This window comes from Pterocles gutturalis, unplaced genomic scaffold, assembly GCF_000699245.1.
Source record: "Pterocles gutturalis isolate BGI_N339 unplaced genomic scaffold, ASM69924v1 scaffold43717, whole genome shotgun sequence".
Classification (NCBI taxonomy): domain Eukaryota; kingdom Metazoa; phylum Chordata; class Aves; order Pterocliformes; family Pteroclidae; genus Pterocles; species Pterocles gutturalis.
In genome coordinates this window covers 1-17,309 of record NW_010111787.1, presented here as the reverse complement: position 1 = coordinate 17,309, position 17,309 = coordinate 1, and the positions used below count along the sequence as shown (strand labels likewise).

Genomic DNA, 17,309 nt, shown 5'->3' with positions numbered 1-17,309 from the left:
CTCAGCCCGCCAGCGCTCATGCACATCAACCCTGGGCCTTAGGTCACGTTTGTGCAGCGCCTTCATCTGCACCTTTTTTGGGGGTGCCACACCCCCATGCAGGCCGCCAGCTCTTGTGTGCCCCAGGAGCACGGTGCCAAGCCTAGTTCCTTTTAATGAACAAAGGAGCGCTTACAATTAGAGGAAAATAGGGTTTCTTAAGCTCCAGAGTTTTTTTCCCAGTTGCTCAAGTTTCCTGGCTGGTCCCTGGGGAACGCTGCTGTTTCCCACTGTGGGTGAAAGCCCAACGTCCCCCACCCAGGGTGTCCTGGATCCAGTGAGCCCACTGCCAGTGCGGGAACACTGCCCAAGCACCGCAGCTCGCCCCAGCACAGCCCTACTGGTGTGTGCCCTCCCTGTGCAGCTCCAACAGCCTTTCCCGTCTGCTGCCTCTGACTCACGTTTTAAAGAAATGAAGGATGATGAATCCCATTTGCCAATGGAGTCATCGCCCAACTCCAGTGACACATTCGCTGCTCCCCTGCACCGTGCTGTTTCAATCAGTATCAATTGCCAGAGCTTCCCAGCAGCCGATTCCCTGCGGTATCACGCCGTAGATCCAAGCCAGCACCACAGCTGCTGCTTTTCCACGTCAGAAGTTCCTCCAGCCTCAGCCCCCACTGCCAAGGTCCCACGTTCTGAGCTCAGGAAAACAGCGCGAGGGAGCTGGAGGCACGTCTGGTTCACCTGCAGCATCGCAACGCGATGGTTTGGAGGATAAACGTGGGTGTGCAGCTCCCCAGCCCGGGGGTGAGCACAGGTATGTCTCAGGTGTTCAGCATCTTGAAAAGGAAACATCAGACTCTGAGCATCATTTAGTCCATCCCTTCATCAGAAAGCATCCGGAGACCTGATGGACAAACAACCCAGAGGGATGGAACAGAACAGAATATTTCGGTTGCTTCGCACCTCCAGCTGCTGCAGGCAGTCGGTATTTACTCGACAGGTTGGTAACACAAACCGACAAGCAGACTTTAGTATTGTTAGAAAACAAGAACCTTCACCCCATTTTCTCCCAAAGGAATGCTTTATTGAGAAGTTTCCTCACTATTTATCTGTATAAACAGTTCAATACCCAAGCTCCAGCAGTCCCTGTCTCACTGGCTCTGCTCCTCGTGGCGAGGCCAGACTCAGTCAAACGAGGAGCGCCACGAAACAAAACTCTACCCTCCACCTCCTGCCCCCTAACGGTTCATCCTGTGTCCCCAGGTCTGCAGAGGGAGGGGAGCAGGGGTGGGGGAAATGGAGATTAATCAGCAGGTAAGTGTCAAAACTTGCTTCTCTAAAGGGTCAGAGACAGTTCAGTCCCTCCAGGGTCCACTAAAACTACCCAGATATGTACAACAAGCTAGTCTAAAGACCTGAGTAAGTCCCACTCCGCCTCTAAGGCACAGACATACCTAGAGTGAGCAATTCTACGTGGTACCCAGATATGTACAACAAGCTAGTCTAAAGACCTGAGTAAGTCCCACTCCGCCTCTAAGGCACAGAATTGCTCACTCTAGGTATGTCTACGTGGAGGCACCTTGCCTAGAATAAGATCAGGCCTCTAGAAGAAAACTCTGATTTTTTCAGCTCCTGAGCAATGAAGTTGGACATCAAGAGAGCAAAACATCCAGCTCCCAGAGGAACTGGCTGAGCTCCGTGACTCTGCCAGTTTTGTAAGCCAGGATTATTAGAGCTGGGGCTTTCAAGTGAAAAACCTGTCCAGTGACAGCCAGATGTACCAGCTGGAGGAGCCCCCTGAGAGCAGAGCCCCTCCAACAGCGTCCTGATTGCTAGAGACAGCTTTGGCCTTTTGAACCTGTCCCTGGTGCTAGCAGCCTTCAGAAATTCCTCCTCCAAGAATGAAGGCATAAACTGAGAAGAGAGAAGCAAGTTTCATACACTCAGGAAATGGAGTGCACCACTGAATTTAACACAAGAACAGGCTTTAAGCATGCTGCTGCTAGTGTATGATGCAAAACTCCAGTGCTCAGCATCCAGCTTTATCACCCTTGCAGTCTTCTCTAGAAAAAACCATAAACAAGTAAAGCATAAGGTGATGTAAGGCTTGCAATTAAGTTTCAGAGTCCAAGGGAATGCTTCCCTAATATGATGCCAAAGCACTTTTTTTTTTTAAGCTTTATTTCTTTAAAGTTCATTGCATTTAAAAATAAAGATTTTTAGTTTTGTTAAAGCTAGAGCATTAGTGTAACAAGGAGGCAGCTGCTAAGTGAAGTTTCCCTTTGGGGAGCCCAGAATAAAAAAAAAAAACAAAAAACTGTTTACCCCATTTACTGAACTACTCCAATGAGAGCCAAAGAAAACAGCAACGGGAGAAGCCTGGGAGCTCAGAGTAGCTGCGTGGCATGCCCTGACCAGAGAACAGAGCCAGAAGCTGAAGCTAAGATGCCCATGCACTTGGCTTCTCCGATAACTGCCCTCCTCACACTGCAAGGCGATGTATCTGTTCCAAGTTACATCAGACAAGGGAAAACTGTTTTTATCTATACCAGTGGCATTTCTGAGCTACTTTAAGGAAACTCCATCTAACACGCTCTCCCAAAAGGACAGCAGTGATACATTTAATCTACAAACTTTAGTGTAAAATATTATTTGTGTACAAAACTTTGCATTCTCTTTATTTGACTTAGATCCAGCAGCAGTGTCTATGAATGAACAATGGATCTCTCCAGACTGGCTCTCAGCCCCTTCTTGGATTCGCATGTTGTTGCTGTTGTGAAGACAGGGAGGGAGGGGGCTTGCTCTTAGAGTTGTGCACAGCCGTGCAAAGCAACATCGCAGGTCTAGAAGGGAGCGTTGTCTTGTGGAGGCTTGTTTTCGGCTCCCGAGAGGGAGTGGAGGCCATCAGTGCTGTTTTCCCGGCTGCCCACCACTCTGGACTGAAAGGAGAGAAGAGAGTTAGGATGACAAGAACCCAGCGCTGAGAATATCAAATCAATTCCCCCTTGTCAAGGTCCCTGCTGTAGCAAAGACCTCCCATAGAGAGAGGCCATTTGCCTGAATACTAGTCTACAAGAAAAACATTGCAGAAACTAAAGTTTCTGCATAAGGCTTCACGCTATACATTTACAAGACAAAGCAGAGTATTACCTTTATGGTCCCAACTCTATCTTCAAATGACTTGAAGGTTGCAGAATTCCTTGAAGAAAGGAGAGGGAAAAAAAAAAGAACAAAGAACAAATCAAGACAAGTTAGTTCTTAACTAAATCAAATGGTGCAGTGTGACTGGGCTCCTGGCCATTCCCATGCAGTGACAGCAGCACCCAGGACACCTCCAGCTCCTCACAGCCTTTGGCACGAATCTCCCAGGCACAGCAGACAAGACCACCACATAAAAACTCCAAAGGTAAACATTTATACCACCTGCAATCCAATCAATTGCTCAAGCTAAAATGTTGGGGGAAACAAGTCCTAGTTCCCTAGGGAATCAACACATACATAGAGAAGGAACTAGCTCTTAGTTTTACAATCCCTTCAACGAAAAGCATGCATTTAAATAATGGAAAAGCTGACAAGGGTTTAACACAAAGGCTTCAGTTTCCCATATTATATCCTGCGGGCAGGAAGGGGAAGGGCCACGTGCCTGTACCTATGGGCAGTTTTCTTACTCCAGGAGTGATCATTTGCAGCAGGAAACGCTCATAAAAATCACAGTGTAATAAATTAATCAGAGGATTTCATCTTTCTAGCAAAGAAAACCAGGTCAATTGTTTGACAACCCAACAAGCTTCTTTACTTGCGCATGATTCCAAGGGTGTGCTCTGGACTGAGCATTCAGACAGGCAATCGCTCCTACAGAGCTGCTCTCCCCGGGCGAGGCTCCAGGGGCACTGGGCGATGACCAGCCTCATCTCCGCTATTTTTGTTCCAAAGAATTGCTTTATATTTGCACCCATCAATGTGGAATGAGGATGATCAGAGAGAGAGCTTCTTTACTTGCGCATGATTCCAAGGGTGTGCTCTGGACTGAGCATTCAGACAGGCAATCGCTCCTACAGAGCTGCTCTCCCCGGGCGAGGCTCCAGGGGCACTGGGCGATGACCAGCCTCATCTCCGCTATTTTTGTTCCAAAGAATTGCTTTATATTTGCACCCATCAATGTGGAATGAGGATGAACAGAGAGAGAGAAAGAGAGAGGGCTTCTGTGGGCCTCATCCAGCCCTGCAGTCGTTTTTCCCCAAGGACCCACCTCGGCATTAGCAACGGCCATGCGATACGTTGCGAGGGGAGGGCTGTAATCCCTGCCCTCCAGGGACCTCTGAAAGCTGCAAATCTCCATTACACTTTGGTACAGTTGTGACACTGTGCTTAGTCCAAGCACAATGCAAATCTCCATTACACTTTGGTACAGTTGCGACACTGCTTAGTCCAAGAACAACACAACCACCATAAAAAGAGATTGGGTGAAAAAACCACCCTGAATCACCCAAACTGCAGGAGGGGGTTACCCCACACCCTGAGTGGGCTCTGCTTAAAAAGGGAACCAGCCGTACAAGTCAGAACCAAAAACCGAACAACAACAGAGTCAGTGGTACTCTCCCACCGACCCCACGCAGGAGACACAGGTGTTTGATACGTTACCTCATCGCTGGCATACTTATCGAGTGGCGAATGGAGTAGCTGCTGCTCGGAAGCATTCAGAATAAGGAGGAAAAGAGTTAAATGACAATTTTATACAGGCACCGTGCAAAAGCAGCGTACCCCCGGTTCTTAAGCACTTTACTGTCCACACACAGGCTGCTGTGGACAACTGAAGTGTTATGAGCCAGCCCTCTCTTCCCCAATTTAACAGCTGCAGCCCAGAACTTAATTTTCCAGACATAGGACTGTAAGCACTAACATGTAACTGCAGACGGCAACTGTGATACAAAAGTCAATCACAGGTTATGGGTCTGTGGAAGGTTTCTCAATCTGTGTCAAAAGCGTAGGCCAGGCCTAAACAATCAGCTTCCCCTTTAACATCTGCAAGGGCTGGCACAGCAACAAACACACTTTTATCAGCCTCCAAGAGTATCTTACCTAAAGGAATGCGAGAAGGGGTGAGCCCTGGGAGAAGCCGTGCAGCAGAGAGAAAAGGGAAGCAAGAGTCAGACACTAAATCTAGATCAGCAGATCTACATTCTAATTGCAAGGCAGCTAAGCAGGGACACGGTCATAGGATCACGGGACAGCAAAGTAACTACCCAGGAGGAAGCCTCTCAAAATAAATTACAGAAACAAGCAAAAACAATTGCTTTTAATTAACTTAAGCCAAGCTAAAAGGTTTTTCAGAGAACAATAACAGCACCTACAGCAGCACAGAGCCAGGGGAGGGAAAGGAGTGGGTGTGCAAAAACCCAAAACATTTTACCTACATTGCTTTCATGGGATTTTTTTTTTTTGAGCATGTTTTCCTAAACTGAGGGCTTTACCAAGTGCTAGCTAATTTGGTAAAGAGACCTCCTTCCCCAGTCTTCCCCCATGAGATCTTATACAAAGACAGCACTGCGAGGACTTGCTTGAGAACTTCTGTAGCAGGAACCTGCAGTGGATACCTGCACGTTGTCTTGCCAAGCCTGAAGATCTCAAAGTTACAGCTCAGAGAGCAAACGCAACTCAGCATAACAACCATAAGAGTATCTGGATAAAAGTATCATGTTAACCCCACAACCTGGTTACCCATTTTTAGATTTCAAGGCAAAACTATCTGCCACCAGGTTACCGGATTTCCCCACGTGATTTTGCCACGCAGCAGCATCTCAGCAGTCTGAACTAACAGACCAAGGCTTCCTGCTTCTACTACAAAGATTACCAGGATGCTCTAAAGGAGCTTCTCCTATCAGAAGCAGTGTTTTATTCCACTTAAATATAATTTTTGTCTCTGCAGCAGGAAGCAGTCATGGCAGGTTGGATGTGAAGTACTTGGAAAGGAGAACAAGGGCTTTTCCTTGCAGCCAGCGCAGAGACATTGTTAGGCGCTGTGGTTTCATTTCCCCCTGCATCCCAGGCAGCTCTTTGGCAGGGCAGACTCCTTGAAATGCTGTCTTTGCACGCAAAATAAATTAACTTTTGACTTAACGGAGAAGAACACAGCTAACACACGTCCACGCACCATGCTACTCTGTATGCAATACCACAAGCACTGGTCAGACATTGCAGTAACCCTTCTCCCCCTTCATAAGGATTTAAGATTGATGTAAATTCCAGAATTCGCAGGCACCTTTGGGGCTTGGGCTGATATTTCATAATGAATTTGCTTGTAGTATTATGTACAGCAGCAAACTTCAAACAACATGAAGCGTATTGGGGGACACAAAACCACAAAGCAAACTGTTATCAACAAAAAACACCCCACACTTTGAGTTTTGCAGTTATTTAGGGTCAGTAAAATGCAGGAACAGAATGTCTAAAAGCCAATTTACTTTTGAACTGTAAGTGGAGATAACAGGAAAAGCTGCGTTGGCCAAGATTTGGAAAAATCCCACCCACTAATTAAGCCACATTGTCTCCCCTCAAGGCAAGCACTAACACAGCGCACAGTCACTGCGTTAACTTCAGAACATCTCCTTACAATCCACAGCTGTAACATTTATTTTGACCCAAAACCAGCAACAGTAAAGATTTAACCCAGGGACGCATTACTTGTATTTCATAGCATTTAGGTCCAAGCATTTTCAATGGAATTACAACTACGCCCTCCATGTACCGAGGCGTTTGTCCCATTCATCATGCCTTCCTTGCATTTATCAACCGGTGAAGGCTGACTAAACAAGGAAATCCCTTCTGTTATCTCAACACTTCAGTGATGGAAAATAAACCCGCTTTACAAGTTAATTTGTAATGTAAGAGGTAAAAAAAAAAAAGTACAGTAACAGAGGTTGCAGTGTAGGCTACACGGCCTGTAACAGAGATTCTCTGGGAACAGAGAACATCCCCCCTCGTTCAGAAAAGTGATCACAACAACACAACAGACTTCACTCCTCGCCAGCTCTGATCACATCTCAGAACACCATTCACAGTTTCACCTGGCAAGGGTGGAAAGTGGGACAGGTCCTGCAGAAACTCATGCTCACAGTTAAACCTTATTCAGAATCAGAAATACCAAGACCTCAATGCAGCACTGGAGGCAGAAGTCTGTTTATATATGCACAGAAAAACTGAAAGTCTTGGAAAAAAAAAAATCATTACTGTGTTCCCCCACAGGGCCACATATACAAAGCCAATCCTGCTGGAACCACTTCGGCAGGGATTCCCAAGGTAGAAGGCAGAAGCTGCCTCTGTTCCATAACACATCACCCAAGGTATTAGCTATAAAAAGCAATGCAGGGGTTTAAATCAGTGACTAATGCTGAGCAATGCCACGCTGCAAAGGTCTGATTCGCTCATAGTGAGCCGGGCTGGCATCCACGGCCAGTTTTCTGTGTCAGGGCAGCTCTGTCACCAGGAATCACAGCCACACTCTTCACTCGGCCATGCTTCTGCTCCCTCCATCATCTGCCCCTAGGATGGCACAAACATTTCTGCAGCTGCATGGTAAATTGGACTCTCCCAACCAAAAGGCAACAGGCAGGACCCTGCCTGTCAGAACAGCCTCTTCTGGCAGCAACACTGGCTCAGGAGTTCCCCGTTTGGTCCAAAAAGCACAGTTCCATCCGTCTGCCACAGCAGCCTGACCAGACTGCAGAAGTCAGGACCAAATTTATTTCACTATTATCAGTTTAGCAAAATCTATTACATCTTGTGCCAGTATCTGTCTCCTGTGGTTACGTGTTAAAACTCTTTTTCTAGTGGACTAGGTAGCTTCCACAAAAGAAAAATTGAAGCTTGAATACTGGAAAGGGTAGGAAGCTAGTTAGTCCTCTGCCAAATTCAGAGAAGTGAGCTACTGAAAATACCAAAAATTACCCTTCAGGAACACAGTAAATAACTCACTGAGGACAGAACTAGAATAAATCAGTGCTATGTGATCAGAGGCCAGCAAGTTCTTACCACTTGGATACTCCCAGCCACAGTAGAATAGGAAATTCCCTACAAAGAATGACAGCTACCCATTCAGTCCAAGGTCTGATACATCATGTTAAACACAAGCTCTAAGAAAACACCCTCAGTAACCTAGACAGGTCGTATATTCAGAATTAGCTCTCACTTCCAAGAAAAACATGGTCAAGGTATCCTGCATGAAGAGCTTGGACATTGCCGTTAATGGGGAAGCAATCTTTAGCTTAAATTTCTGAAGATCAGGTAAATCAGCAATCCTAACCTTCAACTTTGTACAGCTGAGAAACTCGTAGAGCAAGAACCCCAGCTAACAACCGAGGGAACCAGGCCTCCACCTCCCGATTCAGGGAGGTTTAAACTTGCAATTACTTCAGCGGTCATCTGCTTAAGGAATCTAGATAACCACCAACCACAAGAAGTCGTTAATATTGTCATGGTCTTCTGAATCAATTCTTATCTTCCTTCCAATCAACATGACATAACTGTGCTGGAAGGCATACTGCCCTTCTCCGCAGAAAGCTGACACACAGGGCTTGAAACTGCATGAGATGCAGCATCTAGGCTTTGCCTCATTTGAAAGCCTAACAGAAGGAAGGAGTGATGACCCCTTCCTAATCCTAAACAATAACCCTGAGAAAACACCTCCATAATCCAGTAATGAAGAGGTAAACTTGAATACTAGTTTCTTACATGTGACATAAAGGCTGCAGTGAAACCATATGGCAGTAAAATGAGGAAGGCTGCTGAAAACATTCTGTCGATTCTCCTAAGCCAAATCAAACTTTAATGCCTCAGGATGGGTTTTATCCCACCAACAAGTCTTTAATAAGTGTTTAATCTGTCCTAAACTATGACATACAGGGCCACACAGAAGAAGGTAGTCCATCAACAGCAATGTGCTGTCAACTAAATAGAAAAATGGAAAAAAGGCTAATTATTGTCTAAAGTGTCCTTACTCTTTGAAACCAACATCAAAGCACCAGAGCACAAAACAGAAATCTTACCTCATGTTTCCTGCTGATAACAGAACCTACATTGGAAAGGGCTGCTGAAGTCTTCTGTCCTGCCTGGGAAAGGGTTTCCTGGGTCTTCTTGTAACTAAAGAGAAAAAAAAAAACAATCATAAATGGATATAATAGCTAGTATCTGAAAGCAAGAAGCATACTCCTCCCCACGTTGAAAAAGGAACCCATATTAAAGGAAAGGTCGGCTGCACTGACCTCACTAAGAGAGCCCCTTCCAGTCTTGCATATACTCAAAGACTGGAAGTTTTAAGAAGGCAGCAAATACAGGATTAACCTTTCCATACACTCACTTTACCATTTTGACCATATGTTCTTAAATCTGACAAACATTTGGGAAAAAAAAAAAAAAACCAACCCAATCAAACCCCAAGTTCCAGGTGGAAACTCCAATACCATAGCATCGTATCCTATCTGCTCTACAACTACCTTTTGGTAGCTTGCAGCTCTGAAGAAGTAATAGCGTTTGTTGTACTGTTAGGTTATGGAGAAAGAGGCAAGACTAACTGCACAGAAAAGAAATGCAGGAATCAGCATTATCTCTACAACTTGCAGTTTAGAAATGAATTGGTAGAGAAGTTTCCCATCAGTTACCGTTAACCACAATACATAGCAAGTCTGACAGCTTGTACTCGCCAGCTGATTACACTCGAGTTTATAGCACAGTTGGAGCAGGCAGACACTCCAGAACCTTTGTTTGCTTTAGATGAGACTCATCTCAGGAACAAGGATTCTGTGAGACACTTTCATTAACTCACCCTCTCTACGCTATCCCACAGTTGGTGATTAACACCTAGATTTATAGCATTCTTCAAATTATAAAAAAAAAAAAAGACTCATGCTGGAAAACAAATTCAACAATTTAAGCCAAGTTTTCTTATTCCAAATATTTCATCTTGAGATTATGTTTTTGCCTGACTGGGCCATTTAGGAGAAGGGCACTATGAACAGCCTAACGTTCTCTCTCATGCCTGAGGTCCCAAGGCCAGAAGCACCGTGATGACAGCTGACTTATTTACATCTCATTCTATCCAGACAGAAGTGCAGGAGACAGCACCACAGCACCCGAACTGGATTCAAGCAATACCAATTACAACACACTGGTTTGTTTTTTTTGTTTAAGACCACAGCCAAGTACTTCCCAATCAAGAATATACATGAGATTTACACAGAACAGGGCACAAACGCATCAGCCTTACCTTCCCTCTTCCTGCTCCTGAAAGAAAATTCCTAACCCACACATTTCTCAGACCGATTCCTCTTGAATTCAGTGACTCCAGAGGAACCTGAGCGTGCCCCAACAAGGTCTCAGCACTTTCTCCACAGCACAACCTTTTGCAAGAAGCAGTCATCTCAGAACAATTTGGGACTGAACTGGTCAGCATCAACGCTGCTTGCTCTCACACGTGCCTCCCTATCGCAACAGCTGTGTTTGAACCCTAGGGCCAAAGCTGGTTTGGAAAGGGAGGATCTCAATCCCTGCCTTCAGCACTCAGGCTGCTCCCCGGCTGGCTCAGTCCTGTTACGGGATCTGATTTACAGCTGCCTGGCAGGAACATCGACAGCCTCCTGCTCACTGAAGTATGCTGTGCTGACTGTGTCTGCTTGGTGCTCAGCTCACAGAGCTCAGCACTGAGTGCCAGAGCAGCGATGAGAGGAACAGTTTACAGGCTGAAAGGACACCCTCACGCCCTGAGCACACTGCAAACTCCCAGGTGTTATGTCCAGCTGCAGCGCACAAAGGCCAGAGATTTTCCAACTGTATTTTCCACACTTGACAGCAGTATCCTTAAGGTAACCGAAAAATCTAGCATTGAAGTGCTGCTCCTTCTGCCAGAGTGTGCTCCTTCACGATAACAGCACATCTGTTTGTGCTGACACAGCGATCTAGACCAAGGAAACCATCCAACTGAAATGTAAACTTGGAAGAATGAAAGACAACAGCAGCCAGATCAGGTCGCCAGTCTAGTCTCGCATCCACAGCTCCCACACACCTCCGCTGCTGCAGCGCAGGAGGCAGAGCCTGGAAAGCACAGCCGAGATGAGCAGCTCTGTATCCCAAACCTGCCATCAGACACACACGTGGAACTGCCTCTGTGAAAACCAGGGATCAGGTTATGCAAGACTTTAATGCAACCTAACTGCACCCTGCCCTGACCCAAAAGTCGCAACTACTCTCCTGCAAGAGACAGAGCCAGGTCTACCACGGCTTTAAACTCACAATTGCTCACTTTCTTCCCTTAGCACCAGTACAAAGCACAATATAAATAATAAAAATCTGTGAGTAACCAATAGGAGCTCTGATTAATATCTTGCTCTACTAACAGGCAACTGGCTGCTGGAACTGCAGAAATTATCTCTGCCTCGTGACATTCATCCTATGGTATTCAAACATACTATTGCACCCCTCTCCTAGAAACCCTGGCAGGGAGGAGCCAGACCTGCACCCTCAAATCCTCCTTTATCCATTAATACCAGCTTCCTCCCACCTGCGCTTATCCAGCAATCCCCATTTGTGCTACCTGTCTTACACAAACCATCTCAGTCATCCTGTGTCCTGGTTCCAGCAAAACTGGAGCTAGGGACAGACCGGGCTGATTTCTGTCCTCTGTTCTGCCTGGCGAGGGCAGGGCAAGCTCTGCGGCCACAACAGCAGCTGCCAGGAAATGCATCAGGGCACAAAAGCAGCACAAGGTCACAAGTTAGGCCCGTTCCCAGTTCAGTCAGGATGATGGTTAGTTATCATGCCAAGAAGCTCAAACAACAGGAAAGAGGATGCATTTGCACTTAAAAAAAAAAAAAACAAAACATGAGTAAAACCTCATTTTTTGATTTCTTGAACTTGACTCTTCGCATTTACAGAGCTTTAGAAAAAGGAAGCAGAACTTCTGTTTATTTTCTGAAACATTGCTGGAATCCTACCTTTCAAACCCCCTCGCCTCTCCGTTTTAATCAGCACCTACCTCGCTAGCATGAATTCTCACTCTGTCTAGTGCCAAAGCAAGCAGGAAAACGAGCGTGCCACGGCTATTCAGGCCATAAGTGCTCTACAAAAGCACGCTTCCGCCATCTTTCTGGCGCTTATTATGTACAAGGAAACAGATATAACGAGAAGTTTTCTATTCTAGCAGGCACACCCAGGGAGGAACTCTGATTAAACACCGCTGGAATCTGTCACACTGTCAGCAAGCACAAAAACCAAGGTCATGGTATTTAGCAAGTGAAATAGTGACGATTTACATCTTGTTAATCTAGAAAACATCCATGGACCACTGAAAGTAGAATCTGCATACTTTAAAGTTTTTTCTGACACTCCTACTTTTTATCTCTGCTCATCTTTCGCCCATCTTACGAAGAAAACCTTGTATTCACACACACTGCCAATAACAAGCCAGCTCAAAGGACTGAATTTCCAGAGAACTCCAGAGAACAGTAAAAGCTGGCTTCCTTCAGACCTAACTTACCCTGGTTTAAATCAGTTCAGAAAACAATGCCACTACCTACCTGCTCCCACTGCATCACTGTAAAGGATTCCCCCATATACAGTGGGAAAGATGCAATGAGAAGGACAAAGGCCAACTTTCACAATATGCTTCCATAATTTATTCCAGATGAGAATTTAATTTCAGGCATTTAATAAAAATGTGGCTAACAGACCTTCACAGCCAACAATTGGAGTGAACAGCTGTGAGGCTGAAGCTGTTCAAGTATATTTGGGGCCCTAGCATGACACAACAGCTGCCTTGGACACTACAGCTCTATTTGTTCTCATCAGGTACCATGGCAAAAAGAAAAACTGCTCCCTGCAGAGCATGTGGAGAGTAACAAGAAGAGGCCAGTCTGGCTATTCCACAGCTCGTCAGCTACCCAGTGGCTTCAGCAAGTTCTCCTCTGAGAGCAGGCAAGCATTTGAAGAATATCGCTTGGACCACAACGAAATCCATCAAATAGTGACCTGAGGAAAAGCTCCCTCTCCCAGAAGAGGCATTTATCGGGTTCAAAAAGTGACAGCTAGAAAAGAGAGATGTTTAAATAGATCTAGCCAAAGCAGAGGACTGTGAGCAGGGGCACAGAACATTAGTGGCAGCAGACCGTCATGAAAGCATTTGTTAACACTGAAGGTTAAGACACTCACGCTTCCGATTGAGTTAATTTTTCATTCCAGTCCTCCAGTGTGCTGCTGGCTGAAAGATATCTACAAACACAATGGAGGTTAGATACGGTGCCACCATCCACTGCCAGATGCTTCTTTTGACACTTTCCATATTGTTAGCATCTCTTTACACTTACAGTATCATAGGTTTTATCTCTGACAATAGCTTCCCCCCTTCTCTATTACAGCCAGAAGGAAAAGAGCTGTCGTTTGAGACGCGAGCAGACACCTAAGCCCTCTGTTCTTTCTGATTTAAGCACTTCAAACACAGTGCAAGGAAGCAAAGCCTGCAGTTCAGAAGGTGTCAGGAATTGAAAGACTGCATCTTCTGCAGTGCTGCGTGGCAGCTGCATAATAAGAGCACAGATATGAGCTCAAGGCCAAAAAAAATAAATCTGACTGCCACACCCAAAGCTGTATTTTACCAATATAGCATGACCTGGACAAACTATTAAATTTAGTTTCATTTTCTCATCTTTAGAAATCACATTTCCCTATATAGAAAACAGTACCTTAGGGGTTATGAGAACTAACACCGGAGGTACAGAACAAACCCAAGTACTACAGAAGTGTCTGCTACCAGCTCAGACAACACACAGAAGCACTTAGAAGAGGCAACACATCACAGGCAGTTCATGTCACCCAGGAGTATAACTCTCCCCAATTAGACGAGAGCTGATGGGATGCTCCCAATCTACATTCTCCTCTTACCTAAATAATCATCTCCTTCAACACAAGACACCGAAGGGCAGTGCAGAAAACATTCAAGGTCTCCCTTACATTGGAATCAAAATGATTATGCCTAACATGAACGGAGGCCTAACACAATTAAAGAACATATTCTAGAGACAAAAGCAGCCAGGTGTTCTTTGTCCACATTTGTCACCTGCTTGGATATACTGTAAAGACTAAAATCTCTGGCTTTCTAGAGCTGACATCAAAGAGGTTCACATCCATCAATGCAGAAGAGGCACTGCACAGCAGCTTTCAAAAGCTAATATACAGCTTTGCATTTGCACAGCCCCTCTTTCCAGGTAAATGCCTTCAGATGTCTCTCGCCCCTGTGGCCATACAGAAAGGCAATAATCAAACTGATTCCAGCCACATCCGATGATGAGAAGATAAATAGTTTCACAGTACAGATCGAGGTTCACTAATAAGACATCCAATTACAAGAGACTAACCTACCAGTGACCAGCTAAAGGGAAATTGTGGTTAATTTTTTACTTTTTTTTTTTTAATGTGGTCTGGTAACTGACTGGAATTTTTCTTCTGCAATAGCAAGGCCATGAGAAAGATGACAGCAGGAACCTTTATTCATCTCCTCTGCAGCTGAGGGATGCTTATAGCTGGAAGCCAGGCATGCTGCCAATAACAGCCCTGCCTCACCATGCCTCTAGCTCCCAATAACCCCTGATGCCTGGGAAAACAAGGAGCAGCACAAATTGGGGAATGGAGCAAGGAGGTGTTGCTGAGGAGCCCGAGGCACTCACAAGTCAGACTGTGTCACTTTGTCATTCCACTCTCCAAGTTTCTCAGATGTTTTCACATAACTAGAAACAGAAAGTGTTAATGAATATAACTGTAATATTCATTTTTTTAGAAGACAATGACACAGATTGCAGTTACAAAGGAATAACAGAAATCACGGAGGGGTGTCAGAGGGAAGATGAGGAAAAGGGGAAAGGACCGTGAGATGAACAGCTCAACGATCTGGTCTGGAGTAGCACTGTCAGTAACTCCAAATTCCAGTTAAGTTACAGGAGACATTTTAGACCGAATGTTCTCTGTGGGTACCAAGTGCCCTTTACATCCAGGAACAACTGCAGGCTCAAACTTACCTCTTCAACCCTCCTTTTGGCACTATCAACACTGCAGTGACCATGCCCTTAACGCCTGCTCAGGAACAGTCAGTCTAACTTCAGATCTTCTCTAGGCAGCGACCACTATGCATAACACACACTAATATTACAGAATTTTTTCCTAGGAAGTGCAGGCTTCTTAATTCAAGTTTGGGAAATAGCTTCTGAACAGGCACTATATCGTTAAGCTTTGAAATTTCTCATGCTTCTCTTTGAGCCCGAGTCCAGAACAAGGTAGCAGCAGCTGACATGACAAAGAATGGGCAGAAACGGGCAAACTGAACTATTAAGTGACAATCGGATCTCTAACATCGCAGGAAAGAGCATCCAGCAACAACTTAGCCAGATCACAGGGAGGAAAGTTCCATTTATGCTGACAAAGACACTGACACGAGAGCAGTGAAACAAATAGTTTTAAGTGCCTTTTACTCTATATGCCCATCACAGCAAGAGCCTCCAGCCACTTTGAAGAGCCCTGGAATATGCTGCTGGGAAATAATTACTACAGAGTCACACCGAAACATAAAACGTGCATCGCAAGCAACACTTACGCATTGGAGACTTGGACATCATGCCAGCTTTTCGACAGGTTTTGCTTTAACCCATCCAAGGGAGTCAAGCCTAGCTTCCTCTTCAGCTCTCCACAGTGCCTCTCTTTAGCAGCCAGCACTTGCCTGAGAGTACAGATTTCTTCTTCAACCTGGAAGAGAGGTAGAGGTTTGTCTTAAATCACAGTTCAGTAAAATTCTGAAAATTAAGCCAACTTTCTAACTCCTGCAAAACTAGCAAGATTTTATTAACATGAATTTAAAGAATTGGTAGGAACACCAGGTACATGCAGAACAATTCAAGTGAACACGAATGGTACCAGAGTGGGAGGTCTACAGATCAGACTTCAATTGGGAAAACATCTGTACAAGTCACTGTACTGGCGACTTAAAGGCACCAAGATTAACAGAATTCATTCCTAGCATTGTAATTTCAACAGCAGATAAAAATCAGTGGCAAACCTTACTCACTAAGGTTTCTATCTTATGATTCTTTTCCTCTGATGTAATTAAAACAAAGACGTTTTCCTCAAAGATCTTTCGTACAACATTTTTCAAAGTACTCTGGAGTTGTTCCCAGGCAGAGAGGGTTCATTTCTCCTGTAACTGCAGCTCACCAAGTCCTGCGGCACCACCCGGAGCAGCACAGTGCTCCCTTGCTAAAACTTGCAAGTCAAAGAATCACCTTAAGATTCTCAAATGCAAGGACGGACAGCAGAGGAACAGCTGTAATTATCCTCAGCTACATTTCAGATAGAAATTAGAAACTGACCTTTAAACCCCCAAAGGTGCCCAAAATTCAGGATATTACATTACAAACTCTCAGCTCTTGAAAAGTATAGAGGCAACAAAAATATTTGCCTATGAAGTGCAATAAATATTTAAGAGAAAAAGGTAGAAAACGAAAACGTAAGTGCTCCATTGTTTCAGCTTCCTAAGGAAAAATTAGTTTCTTTTGCATACCACTTGCCTAAAATGTTTTCTCAATTCAAATGAAGCTAAGAGCCTAGATTAAACTCACGGCATCAAAAGCCACTTATTTCCTTAGAGCTCTAAATCAAGTCGTTCTGGGAAAGAGCACGCAACATACCACAGCGTTTGAAGTACCTGTCAGCTTTGTGCATTTTAACAATTAGCTGAGAGATCCAAAGGTAACACCACTGCAAAATTAAAACAAAAAAAAGCCCAAGTCCTGCTTCTGTGGCTCCTATTCGTTCCTTCCCAGCAGAACACAACTGCGGCCACACACAGCCCCCTCTGCCAAACACCAGCCCCCCGTTACCTTGGCAAGCTCAGATCTCAACTCCTCCTCTTCGGCAAGAGTCAGCCCCTCAGGCGCAGAGGTCCTGGCCGAAGCCGCGTTATCCACAGGCACATCTGTCATGGCATCCGACAGCAGACCTTTGTTGGGAGAGTTAAGGTTGATATCTGTCACAGAACAGGAGCAGAGGGCAGACAGAATCAGCAGCCAGCAAGCCAAGCGCGTGATGCAAACCTGGGCAGCCCGACGGGAAAGGTGAAGAGAGGGGCTCTGCAGAAAGAGGAAGAGAAACCTCCCGCGGAGTTTCCTCCCCCAGCATCTGACAGCAGCACCGGGCTCTGTGCGTCCGAAAATAGCCCCTCTGCCCGGCACCGGCTGTAAATACCCGCCGGGCCCACGTGAACCCCGGGGGCGGACGAGCCCTGAGGAGGGGGTACAGGG

At 45.5% G+C, this 17,309-nt stretch overlaps 1 protein-coding gene across 3 annotated transcripts; it reads right to left on the bottom strand.

Moving 5' to 3' along the window:
- Window positions 1–2,310: 2,310 nt before the first annotated feature.
- On the bottom strand, window positions 2,311–17,030 carry TPD52L2 (tumor protein D52-like 2). 3 transcript variants are annotated; one of them, XM_010073822.1, is made up of 9 exons: window positions 16,890–17,030; window positions 15,611–15,759; window positions 14,691–14,750; window positions 9,032–9,120; window positions 5,747–5,759; window positions 5,065–5,091; window positions 4,627–4,668; window positions 3,136–3,184; window positions 2,311–2,924 (listed from the first exon to the last, which is right to left on the bottom strand). In XM_010073822.1, exons 1-9 carry the CDS (start codon window positions 16,989–16,991, stop codon window positions 2,829–2,831), a joined length of 627 nt encoding a protein of 208 aa, XP_010072124.1. In that variant the 5' UTR covers window positions 16,992–17,030; the 3' UTR covers window positions 2,311–2,828. The 3 variants fall into 3 exon arrangements, 2 of the variants coding, with proteins under 2 accessions (XP_010072124.1, XP_010072122.1); XR_727554.1 differs by lacking the exons at window positions 5,747–5,759; window positions 14,691–14,750 and having other exon boundaries at window positions 2,363–2,924; window positions 9,027–9,120; XM_010073820.1 differs by lacking the exons at window positions 4,627–4,668; window positions 5,065–5,091; window positions 5,747–5,759; window positions 14,691–14,750 and having other exon boundaries at window positions 2,632–2,924; window positions 9,027–9,120.
- Between the last annotated feature and the right edge of the window lie 279 nt (window positions 17,031–17,309).